The following is a 13041-nucleotide window of genomic DNA, read 5'->3' on the forward strand; positions in this document are numbered from 1 at the left end:
GCCCCGCCCCCTAAAGACATCACACCCCGCCCCTCAATGCAAGTCTATGGGAGGAGGCGTGATGACTGTCACGCCCCCTCCCATAGACTTGCATTGAGGGGGCGGGCGTGATGTCATGAGGGGGCAGGGCTATGATGTCACGAGCTCCCGGCTCCAGTGTTGGGAACAGTTTGTTCCAAACGCTAAGCAGCGGAGTACCCCTTTAAGGAAAGCGGAGAAGTGGTAGGGAGGGGCAGTGATAGTTTTCCCGAAACTACACCCTACCCCGGGCCGTCCGGTTCCTTAGCAATGGGAGAACGGAGGACGAAGGTAAGTTAAAGTTTGTTTTTCAATATTTGCAGCCCGGGCACAGGAATACAGAGTACAGCGCAGCGTCTGACAGGGGTGCAGCGCTGGGCTGATAAACCGGCGGGGGGGGGGGGGAGACGACAGGACATTGGAGGGCAATGTATGTTGTTACGGTAAATAAATAAGCCCTACCCTGAAAATAAGCCCTAGTGTGTTTTTTGTGACTAAAACTAATATAAGACCCGGTCTTATTTTCGGAGAAGCACGGTAGTCATCAATCTTATATATCAGCCATGCACCCACATTTCCCCAAACATTGCCCATCACTGGATCACCTCCAAAATACTGTCTTAGCCAATCAACACAGCTCCTATGTTGCTCCTATGACAGTGTTGTAGAGATCATTACCTTCCCATAGGTGGCATCCTTAAGTTAGTAATCCTTTTAATGAATTCTTGGCTCTCAGGGTGTATTGACAGCTGTCCATCCTCACATACTTAGTCTATTGACCACAACACCACAGCGCCTTTTTTATGGCTTCACAACAAGAGGCAAAGTGGCTGATCTGTTTACAGTCAGCTCATTCCCATGGATATTACCCCAGATGGTGTTATCTTTTTATGTCCATTACTCTACATTCCCTTCAAGTCCAACAATGGCCCTGATTTACTAAGAGAGGAGTATACATTTCTTTGTGGGTTTTGTTTCCCGACATGTATTTTTCCATGGTATTTACTAATGTTTCCCTACGTTTTGCTTTTTTACACATGCTCTGAGCTGTCGGGTTTTCCAGAACTCAAATCCACCACATTATCTATGGAAACCTTAGTAAATATGTTGGGATTTTTCGAAAATGTCAGGACATGCTCTTTTTCTACGGCCACGACCCCTTTCCCCTAAGGTTTTCTAAGTAAAATGGGGAGTTGGTTGGGTTTTTGAATTTTTTGTGGCAGATTCTGGCACAGTCACAATTTGTTGTGCAATCTGACAAATTCTGGCGCACAACCTGACAAAACAGGTCAGGTTTACAATAGTAAATCAGAACCAATGTGTATCAAAGTGTATTTATATTTGTACCATGTATTGCCCATGTTGGCTTCTGACAGTGATCAAAGTCTTTTTGCACCCCCATCTCCTCCCAGAATCACAGATACTGGATGGCTTGAAAAAAGTGCCAGGCAGTCCGAAAAGTCAAAGGGATCTATTTTTGCTAGTTGAAAATATACAAACTTAATGTCTTAATGGAATATTAAGCGTGTATATTTATATTGATCACCGCCATGATCATTGGCACTAACAATAAATAAGCATCTGTTTAAACATTGGAGTGCAGCAGATTATCTATCTAATATAAATGTTAAATGGGCACTGTCACCAACTTTATTTTTTGATATGTTGTAGAACTTATGTACTACAACATCTCTAATATACTTTTATAATTTTTTTTTTCATTAAAAAGATTTAATTTACATCTAAAAACTGGCCACTGAAAAAAGGACTGATTTTGGAGTGGCAGAAAGGCGGGAGCAAGCGCATTGGCTCCCCGGCCACTGGATGGGAGGCCACTCCTCCCGCACATCGCCGCCGCCGCCTCGTTGCCGCCGCTGTCCCTGCACGCCCGCTGCCGGACTCTGCAGTAACTGCAAGTGTAATGAGGGAATGGGGTATGGGGGGCGGGGGGGGAGGAGGGAACGGGCTAGTGCCGTAGCGGGGGGGGGGGGGGGGAGGAACGGGCTAGCAAAAAAAAAAAAAATAGGATGGTGGGAGCTACCCTTTAAGTGGATTGAGGGATCTTTTCACCGAGCGCATCCCTCATTCAAGGAGTTTGGTTCCATTACTCCATATATAGCCATATTCCAAAGGCAGTTTGCAAAGAGCAAGACACAGGATTGTTAGAAGAAAGTGAATGGAAGTGTTTGATCTCCTTGGAAACGTACAGATTTATTCTATCCATGAGGGATATTCAAAAAACTTCCACACTTTTAAATTTTCATAGGAAAAAGTGAAGACAGGAGGAGTAGTGTCATGTGACGTGCATTGCAAAGAGAGGTGACTATGTAGAAAAGTGATGTCATTTGTTTTGATATCATTTTTTGATGTATTATAATATATATATATATTTTTTTCCCCTACATATATATATATATATATATATATATATATATATATATGTTGGTCTACACACATGTGCCGGGAAGTAAATAGTCTCACCTTGACAAGCTTGAACGTTACATTTCAGAAGTTGCGTGGAGTCCCCTGGGCAGGAGCGAACCCTGTTAGACTCCATGAGATGTTTGCACACACGGGTCCGAACCTGCTGCCCACCACCACATGTAGCAGAGCATTTACTCCATGCCTCCCATGGACCCCAATTACCATCAACTACAAAGAACATGACAATATACAGTATTTAGGAGGATTTTACACATACTTTGTTTTTGTTTTAGCAATAAAAATGCACAATAATGAATATCAGAGGAAACATTTCTATAATTCCGTCTTTAAAGGGGTACTCCACTGCCCCAGTGTTCAGAACATTGTGTTCCGAACATTGGGTGTGGGCTGCGGGGGTCGTGACATCATAGCCACGTTCTTCATGACGTCACACCATGCCCGCTCAATGTAAGTCTGTGGGAGGGGGCGTGGCGAATGCCACGCCCCCTCCCATAGACTTACATTTAGGGGGCGTGGCGTGACATCACAAGGGGCATAGCCGTGACGTCACAAAACCCGCACCCGGCGTTCGAAACACAATGTGTGGCAGTGGAGTACCCCTTTAAAGACACCTGATTTGGTTTTATGCATTTGAATGAAGTGTGTGCATCTTGGACAGATACGTAGAATTATGAATGGAATTTTATCTTGGTATATGTCTACTTTGGTCCTAATTTATTATTAGAGTTGAGTTTTCTGTATAGTTGATTTCCTTTGCCAGTTCGCTGGTCGCCACTGCACTTACTGTTCTGGAACACACTGTGGCGCACATTGTGGCGCATGCTCAATTTTAGCGCAGTGATACAAAAAAAACAAACAAAGACCATTTAATGTCACTTGTCAGCGTGGAAAATAGCCACAAGTAAATGCAGCAAATTGTAAAATGTAAGCAAAATTTGAGCAGAATTCCCGCGGAATATCTGTGTACTCAATTCAAAGTGTGCGAAATTCAAAGCCCCATTAAAGGGGTACTCCGGCCCTACTACATCTTATCCCCTATCCAAAGGATAGGGGATAAGATGTAGGATCGCTGGGGACCCCATCAATCTGTCATTCCGCACCCACCTTTGTGAGCTCTCCACAGCGCCGGAAGCTCCAAGTGTGAAGCGTGACAACCACGGGGCTGGAGTATCGTGACGTCACGACTCCGCCCCTGTGTGATGTCACACCCCGCCCCCTCAATGTAAATGGGAGGGGGTGTGACCTCCCATGGCCTAAAACACCTGCCCCCTCCATGCAGCACCCATCCCCACCAGTCTAGACTAGACCACTGATAAGAACAGATACTACACTTGATCTTAGCCAAAAGACCAAGAAGTGGGAAACACGGTCATACAACTTTAATAGGTGCTGGTTGAATGCTCGTTCGTCTATCTGCTATTCCATCTCCCTGAGTAGAGCCTATGGGGGAGATTCATCAAGACCTGTGCAAAGAAAAAGTTGACTAGTTGCCCATAGCAACCAATCAGATCACTTCTTTCATTTTTCAGAGGCCTTTTCAAAAATGAAAGAAGCGATCTGATTGGTTGCTATGGGCAACTGGTCGACTTTTCCTCTGCACAGGTTTTGACGAATCTCCTCCTATGTGTGTTTTTAATGGGCAGTTGCTTATCCCATAGGAGGACAAAAGGATCAGGTATTGAAATTCCCCATGCCTGATCCTTCTTTCCCTTAGCTGTTTGGTAGAGTTAGATACACATAGAGATACACATAGTACAGTCAGCAGGTCCCTCTGAAATAGGTCTGTTAGGCTGAGTTTTCTCGGTTTAGAGAAGTTTGGATAGGAGGTTTTTCTCTCTTTTTATACTTGCCCAAGATGCCATCATTTCTTACAAATGTATTGTTCCAAATATAGCGCATAAATGTGTTTATTCAGGTCTCTTATATTTTAAAGTAGTCACTAAATGGAAAAACTGTAAAACATTCAAGTCATTGGAGAATTACTCCCAAGTGGGGATTTTACTTGCTATTTGGTATTTGAGCAGCAAACTTTTTCTGCAACCATTAAAGGAGTACTCCGGTGGAAAACAAGTGTTTTCAAATCAACTGGGTCCAGAAAGTTAAACAGATTAGTAAATTACTTCTATAAAAAAAAAAAATGTAATCCTTCCAATACTTATCAGCTGCTATATGTTCCAGAGGAACAGGGACCCGGAGCGCTCGCAGCGTTCCTCTCTCTACAGCGCCCCGGTCAGACCCGCTGACCGGGAGCGCTGCACCGACATTGCCGGCGGGGATGCGATTCACATAGCGGGACGCGCCCGCTCACGAATCGCATCCCAAGTCACTTACCTGTCCCGGCCCCCGGCTGTCATGTCCTGGCGCGCGCGGCTCCGCTCCTTAGGGCGCGCGCGCCCCAGCTCTCTAAGATTTAAAGGGCCAGTGCACCAATGATTGGTGCCTGGCCCAATTAGCCTAATTAGCTTCCACCTGCTCCCTGGCTATAATACCTCACTTCCCCAGCACTCCCTTGCCGGATCTTGTTGCCTTGTGCCAGTGAAAGCGTTTAGTGTTGTCCAAAGCCTGTGTTCCAGATCTTCTGCTATCCTCATTGACTATGAACCTTGCCGCCTGCCCCGACCTTCTGCTACGTCTGACCTTGCCTCTGCCTAGTCCTTCTGTCCCACGCCTTCTCAGTAGTCAGCGAGGTTGAGCCGTTGCCGGTGGATACGACCTGGTTGCTACCGCCGCAGCAAGACCATCCCGCTTTGCGGCGGGCTCTGGTGAATACCAGTAGCATCTTAGAACTGGTCCACCGACACGGTCCACGCCAATCCCTCGCTGACACAGAGGATCAACATCCAGCTAGCCGAATTGCGACAGTAGATCCGGCCATGGATCCCGCTGAGGTGCCGCTGCCAAGTCTCGCTGACCTACCCACGGTGGTCGCCCAGCAATCGCAGCAAATTGCCCAACAAGGACAGCAGCTGTCGCAGCTGACCGCCACGTTACAGCAACTTCTGCCACTGCTACAGCAGCAACCATCTCCTCCGCCAGCTCCTGCACCTCCTCTGCAGCGAGTGGCCGCTCCTAGCCTCCGCTTGTCCCTGCCGGACAAGTTTGATGGGGACTCTAGACTCTGCCGTGGCTTCTTGTCTCAATGTTCCCTGCATATGGAGATGTTGTCGGACCAATTTCCTTCAGAACGGTCTAAGGTGTTGTTCGTAGTGAGTCTTCTATCTGGAAAGGCTTTGTCTTGGGCCACACCGCTCTGGGACCGCAATGATCCTGCCACAGCCACAGTCCAGTCCTTCTTCGCTGAAGTCCGTAGTGTCTTCGAGGAACCAGCCCGAGCTTCTTCTGCCGAGACTGCCCTGCTGAACCTGGTCCAGGGTAATTCTTCAGTAGGCGAGTACGCCATCCAATTTCGTACTCTCGCTTCCGAATTATCTTGGAATAACGAGGCTCTCTGCGCGACCTTTAAAAAAGGCCTATCCAGTAACATCAAGGATGTGCTGGCCGCACGAGAGATTCCTGCCAACCTGCAAGAACTTATCCATTTGGCCACCCGCATTGACATGCGTTTTTCTGAGAGACACCAGGAGCTCCGCCAGGAAAAAGACCTAGATCTCTGGGCACCTCTCCCACAGTATCCTTTGCAATCTACGCCTGTGCCTTCCGCCGAGGAGGCTATGCAACTGGATCGGTCTCGTCTGACCCAGGAAGAGAGAACTCGCCGTAGGGAAGAAAATCTTTGTCTGTACTGTGCCAGTACCGAACATTTCTTGGTGGATTGCCCTATTCGTCCTCCACGTCTGGGAAACGCACGCACGCACTCAGCTCACGTGGGTGTGGCGTCTCTTGGTACGAAGTCTGCTTCTCCACGTCTCACGGTGCCCGTGCGGATTTCTCCTTCTGCCAACTCCTCCCTGTCAGCCATGGCCTGCTTGGATTCTGGTGCCTCTGGAAATTTTATTCTGGACTCTTTGGTGAATAAGTTCTGCATCCCGGTGACCCGTCTCGTCAAGCCGCTCTACATTTCCTCGGTCAACGGAGCTAAATTGGATTGCACCGTGCGTTACCGCACAAAACCCCTCTTAATGTGCATTGGACCCCATCACGAAAAGATTAAATTGTTCGTCCTTCCCAACTGCACCTCTGAAGTCCTCCTCGGTCTGCCATGGCTCCAGCATCTTTCTCCCACCCTTGACTGGACCACCGGGGAGATCAAGAATTGGGGCCCTGCTTGCCGCAAGAAATGCCTGACCTCTGCTCCCAGTCCTGTCTGTTGGGCCTCAGTGTCTCCTCCTGTGCCTGGTCTCCCTGAGGCCTATCGGGACTGTGCCGTGCCTCCTCATAGCCCCCGTCCTGGTGACTCCCTGCCCCGTGCCAAGCTTCACCCTCTGCCCTCCCTCCCCATTCCCACTCCTGCTGTACTGCCTGCCTTTGAGGAAACCCTACAATCGCTCCCAGTGTCCTCGTCCCATGTGAAGCAATTGCCGGACAAAAAAAGGGGGAGACCTAAGGGGGGGGGTACTGTTACGCCGAGCGCTCCGGGTCCCTGCTCCTCCCCGTAGCGCTCGCGGCGTTCCTCTCTCTGCAGCGCCCCCGGTCAGACCCGCTGACCGGGAGCGCTGCACCGACATTGCCGGCGGGGATGCGATTCGCATAGCGGGACGCGCCCGCTCGCGAATCGCATCCCAAGTCACTTACCTGTCCCGGCCCCGGCTGTCATGTCCTGGCGCGCGCGGCTCCGCTCCTTAGGGCGCGCGCGCGCCAGCTCTCTAAGATTTAAAGGGCCAGTGCACCAATGAATGGTGCCTGGCCCAATTAGCCTAATTAGCTTCCACCTGCTCCCTGGCTATAATACCTCACTTCCCCTGCACTCCCTTGCCGGATCTTGTTGCCTTGTGCCAGTGAAAGCGTTTAGTGTTGTCCAAAGCCTGTGTTTCCAGATCTTCTGCTATCCACATTGACTACGAACCTTGCCGCCTGCCCCAACCTTCTGCTACGTCTGACCTTGCCTCTGCCTAGTCCTTCTGTCCCACGCCTTCTCAGCAGTCAGCGAGGTTGAGCCATTGCCGGTGGATATGACCTGGTTGCTACCGCCGCAGCAAGACCATCCCGCTTTGCGGCGGGCTCTGGTGAATACCAGTAGCATCTTAGAACCGGTCCACCGACACGGTCCACGCCAATCCCTCGCTGACACAGAGGATCCACATCCAGCTAGCCGAATCGTGACAGTTATGTAGTTCTTTCAGTCTGACCACAGTGCTCTCTGCTGCCACCTCTGTCTGTATCAGGAACTGTCCAAAGTAGGAGCAAATCACCATAACTAACCTCTCTTTCCTGACACGAACAGAGTTGTCAGCTGAAAAGAACTACACAACTTCCTCTGTAACATACAGCAGCTGATAAGTACTGGAAGGGTTAAGATTTTTAAATAGAAGTCATTTACAAATCTGTTTAAAGGGGTTATCCAGGAAAAAAAACTTTTATATATATATCAACTGGCTCCAGAAAGTTAAACAGATTTGTAAATTACTTCTATTAAAAAATCTTAATCCTTTCAGTACTAATGAACTTCTGAAGTTAAGGTTGTTCTTTCCTGTCTAAGTGCTCTCTGATGACACGTGTCTCGGGAACCGCCCAGTTTAGAAGCAAATCCCCATAGCAAACCTCTTCTAAACTGGGCGGTTCCCGAGACACGTGTCCTCAGAGAGCACTTAGACAGAAAAGAACAACCGTAACTTCAGAAGCTCATAAGTACTGAAAGGATTTAAAAAATTTAATAGAAGTAATTTACAAATTTGTTTAACTTTCTGTAGCCAGTTGATATATATAAAAAAAGTTTTTTCCTGGATAACCCTTTTAACTTTTTGGCACCAGTTGATTTGAAAAAACATTTGTTTTCCCTTGGAGTACACCTTTAAGCATTCTCCCTTGAGCCAAAAGACAGAGGCAAGCACTTCCAATCCAGGAACATCAGGAACTGAGGTATGTGCTTTGTATATACAAAAAGTTTTAGACCCTTTTACATTTTATTACATTTTGTTATGTTGTGGTCTTATGCTTAAAGAAGAAAATTGCAGTTTTCCCTCCAATATTCTGCACTTAAAGGGGTACTCCACCCCTAGACATCTTATCCCCTATCCAAAGGATAGGGGATAAGATGTCTGATCGCGGGGGTCCATTAGCCATTTCCCTTGAGAAAGTCTGCTTAGCTGACGAAACGTCGGGGGGCTAATTGAGTTTCTATTTTAACATCAGACTTATGTCCTAATGTACTCTAACACAAAACACATCCTGAGAAATCGTATGATTGCAAAAACAAAGCACTGCAGCACTACCTAGGATGTGCTTATCTTACTAGACAGACAGTCTGGAATTTTAAAACACAATTGTTCAATAAGTTATACAATTTTAACTTGGAATATTAATAAAGTTATAATTTTTAGGGGGGGTTCTAGTTTAGGGCTTAGCCCTTGGGGGGTGACCCCTAAAGGTTGTTGATTGTGATCTTGGGGGTCCCGCCGCTGGGGACCCCCGCAATATTGCATGCGGCACCCACCTGGAGGGTCTGGGTCGCGACCACGGGAACGGAAGTCCATGACGACTCCGCCCCCGTGTGCCGTCACGCCCCCTCCCATAGACTTGCATTGAGGGGACGGGGCGTGACGTCACACGGGGGCGGAATCTTGACGTCACGGACTTCTGTTCCCGTGGTCGCGACCCAGACCCTCCAGCGCTTCCGGACAAGAAACAGGTGGGTGCCGCATGCAATATTGTGGGGATCCCCAGCGGCGGGACCTCCGCGATCAGACATCTTATCCTCTATCTTTTGGATAGGGGAGAAGATGTCTAGGGGTGGAGTACCCCTTTAACACCCCAGAATGAGAAAATAGAAATCAAATGTAAGAAATTTTTGCAAATTTATAAAAAAAAAAAAAAAAAAAGAAATAGAACATCTCTGAAGTGACCTAAAAATGGCTTCCTCCGATGGTCCCCGCCCAACCTGACAGAGCTTGAGAGGATCTGCAGAGAAGAATGTCATAAAATCCCCAAATCCAGGTGCGCAAACCTTGTGGCCTCATCCCAAAAAAGACTGAAGGCTGGAATCACTGCGAAAGGCTTCCCCTAAGTACTGAGTAAAGGGTATGAATACTTATGTCACTGAAAGATTTGAGTTTTTTCTTTTCAATAAATTTGCAAAGAACATAGGCCCAGATTTATCAAACTGTGTACGAGAAAAAGTGGAGAGATTTTCTCACAACAACCAATCACAGCTCAGCTAACGAGCTCTGGTAAAGTGAAAGCTGAGCTGTGATTGGTTGCTATGGAAAAATCCTTCCACTTTTTCTCGCACATACTGTTTCTCTGGGCCATACTGTTTTTCACGATGTCACTTACGAGGTTCCGGGTGAAGAATGAATTGGGAAAACCTGTCTTTGTTTATTTTATTTTAGCCCAAGGCCACAACGTAACAAAATGTGAAAACAGTGAAAGGGTCTGAAGACTTTCCCATTGCATTGTACATCTCCTGACAAAGAATTGCAAAATCTGATTTTTTGCAGAGCTGCACCTTTTGGGATATGTAAAGCCAAGAGGAGAGGTAAGGGAGGGTACAGCTTCCATAAGGCTATGTTTACAAGGGCAATGCTTCCGTGCGGACATTGCCCTGACAGCGGAGCACCAGCAGAACATGACAACGCTAGGACCGCTCAGAAATGCACCATCTCATAGAGGTCATTGCATTTCCTTGTGGAATCTGGAGAAAGAATAGACATGTCTATTCTTTCTATGGACGCCGGAATCGGAATTTCCATGGCAGCAACATCCGGCGAGAAAATTTTGCCATGTAAACAGAGCAGCAGCATCCAATTGAAATTGATGGGACTTTGCTGCAGCGGAATGTCCATACGAAATTCTTCTGTGGAATTCTGCACGGAAATTCCACCGTGTGAACATGGCCTAAACCTCTAGAGCCTCATACTCACCACGACACTTGTTGGGGTTACATTTGTGTATTTCGGTGTCAGCCCCCGTACAGCCTCGGCCACTGCTAGAAGGAGCTGGGTTATCACAAGCCCGATATCTCCTCATCTGTCCTCCGTTGCAGGTACGACTACATGCTCCCCAAGAGCTCCATGATCCCCAGTTTCCATGAACTACAATAAAAAGCCAAAGCTTAGTGTATGTAGATTAACCCTACTAAATAGGGATTATTCAAAGCCAAATACTTGGCGTGCAAGTTTTTCTGATATAAGATCCATTGTCTGCACATGCTCAAGCATCACTTCATTCAAAGTCTATGACACTGATGGAAACAGCCAAGTGCTGGACAAATTGGAGCCAGATGAATCCAGCTCTGATGCCCTATCCAGTAATCTGCGCTTAAAGGGGTATTCCAGGCAAAAACTTTTTTTTATATATCAACTGGCTCCGGAAAGTTAAACAGATTTGTAAAATACTTCTATTAAAAAATCTTGATCCTTCCAATAGTTATTAGCTTCTGAAGTTTTCTGTCTAACTGCTCAATGATGATGTCACGTCCCGGGAGCTGTGCATGATGGGAGAATATCCCTTGCATGATGGGAAAATATCCCCATAGGAGCTGGACAGCTCCCGGGACGTGAGTCATCAGAAAGCAGTTAGACAGAAAACAGCAACTCAACTTCAGAAGCTAATAACTATTAGAAGTGTTAAAATTTTTTTATAGAAGTCATTTAAAAATCTGTTTAACTTTCCGGAGCCAGTTGATATATAAAAAAAAGTTTTTTCCTGGAATACCCCTTTAATGCTTCACGCTGAAATATCCCTTTAAGGCATTATTAAATGGGAACTGTCAGATTTACAAAACTTTTATATGTTGTACATCTTGTCAAAACATTAACCTTTGGAATATATATTATAGAATATTTTACTTCCTTTTTATAGAAATCATGGCTTATAAAATCATGCTGAGCAAATCAAGCTGAGCACATGCAAAGACAAGGTCCAGTAAGTGAGGGTGGAATGATGGGACAGGAGAGAGCACAGAGGAGTGCTATCAGACAGGAGAGAGCACAGAGGAGTACTATCAGACATGAGAGAGCGCAGAGGAGTACCATCAGACATGAGAGAGCACAGAGGAGTACTATCAGACATGAGAGAGCACAGAGGAGTACTATCAGACATGAGAGCACAGAGGAGTACCATCAGACATGAGAGATCACAGAGGAGTGCCATCAGACAGGAGAGAGCACAGAGGAGTCCTATCAGACAGGAGAGAGCACAGAGGAGTCCTATCAGACAGGAGAGAGCACAGAGGAGTACTATCAGACAGGAGAGAGCATAGAGGAGTACAATCAGACAGGAGGGAGCACAGACGAGTACTATCAGACAGGAGAGAGCATAGAGGAGTGCTATCAGACAGGAGAGAGCACAGAGGAGTACTATCAGACAGGAGAGAGCACAGAGGAGTACTATCAGACAGGAGAGCGCAGAGGAGTACAATCAGACAGGAGAGAGCACAGAAGAGTCCGATCAGACAGGGGAGAGCACAGAGGAGTACTATCAGACAGGAGAGAACACAGAGGAGTACTATCAGACATGAGAGAGCACAGAGGAGTACCATCAGACATGAGAGAGCACAGAGGAGTCCTATCAGACAGGAGAGAACACAGAGGAGTGCTATCAGACAGGAGAGAGCACAGAGGAGTACTATCAGACAGGAGAGAGCACAGAGGAGTACTATCAGACAGGAAAGAGCACAGAAGAGTCCTATCAGACAGGGAAGAGCACAGAGGAGTCCTATCAGACAGGAGAGAGCACAGAGGAGTGCCATCAGACAGGAGAGAGCACAGAGAAGTACTAGCCCACCCTCATTAACTGGACTTTGTCCATGCCTGTGTTTCAGCTTGGACAAAGCCATGATTGTATAGGCCATGATTTCTATGTAAAAGAAATAACATTTTCTGATGAAGTATATTAGAAAGGTTAATGTTTTGCCAAGATGTACAACATATAAAAAGTTTTTGTATCTAACAGTGCCCATTTAAATGTTTTCTGTGACATTCTAGAGTGAATTTACAGTAAAATTTGCTGAATCCAAATCTAATGAATTGTCGTCAATTTGTTTAGTCTTTAAAAAGTCGATCCGCTTTCTTAATGTTCTGATTCCTCTAAAAAGTTTGGTATGACATAGTCCTAGGAGACCTCACCAGAGAATCACAACACTTGGAACACGGAGAGACTTTGTTCATCTCTATTTTTAATTGCTTATCATTTTAAAGGTGCATTCACACAGCGGATTATGAGCATGTTTCCTGCTGCGGGTTTGAGCCACTGCAGGTGTTCTGTGGCCAATTTTCCACAGTGGAATGTCCTCAGCAGAAATCCTGAAGCAGATTACATTGACCTCAATGGGGTCTGATGTGGGTTTTCTGCTGTGCAAAATCGGAATACCCGCAGCGGCGCAAATCTGCAGAGGGAAACAAGCTCATAATCCGTCGTGTTAACATACTTCCTAAAATGATAAGCAATTAAAAATAATCTATCCAAGTGTTGCGATTCTCTAGTGAGGTCTATTAGGACTATGTCATTCCAAACTTTTAAGGG

The 13041-nt window shown here is 46.6% G+C and overlaps 1 protein-coding gene and 1 pseudogene across 3 annotated transcripts in view; both read right to left on the reverse strand.

The window, feature by feature from the left end:
• Positions 1-13041, reverse strand: part of HMCN1 (hemicentin 1) — a 443635-nt gene that overhangs the window by 52773 nt on the left and 377821 nt on the right. For all 3 annotated transcript variants that reach the window (XM_056523646.1, XM_056523647.1, XM_056523648.1), the window contains 2 exons: positions 10440-10610; positions 2500-2670 (listed from right to left, as the gene is read on the reverse strand). In XM_056523646.1, the coding sequence (XP_056379621.1) occupies positions 2500-2670; positions 10440-10610 (342 nt within the window). The remainder of the gene's footprint in view (positions 1-2499; positions 2671-10439; positions 10611-13041) is intronic.
• On the reverse strand, positions 3661-3824 carry LOC130277942 (U2 spliceosomal RNA; annotated as a pseudogene).

This window comes from Hyla sarda, chromosome 6 (genome assembly GCF_029499605.1).
Source record: "Hyla sarda isolate aHylSar1 chromosome 6, aHylSar1.hap1, whole genome shotgun sequence".
Classification (NCBI taxonomy): domain Eukaryota; kingdom Metazoa; phylum Chordata; class Amphibia; order Anura; family Hylidae; genus Hyla; species Hyla sarda.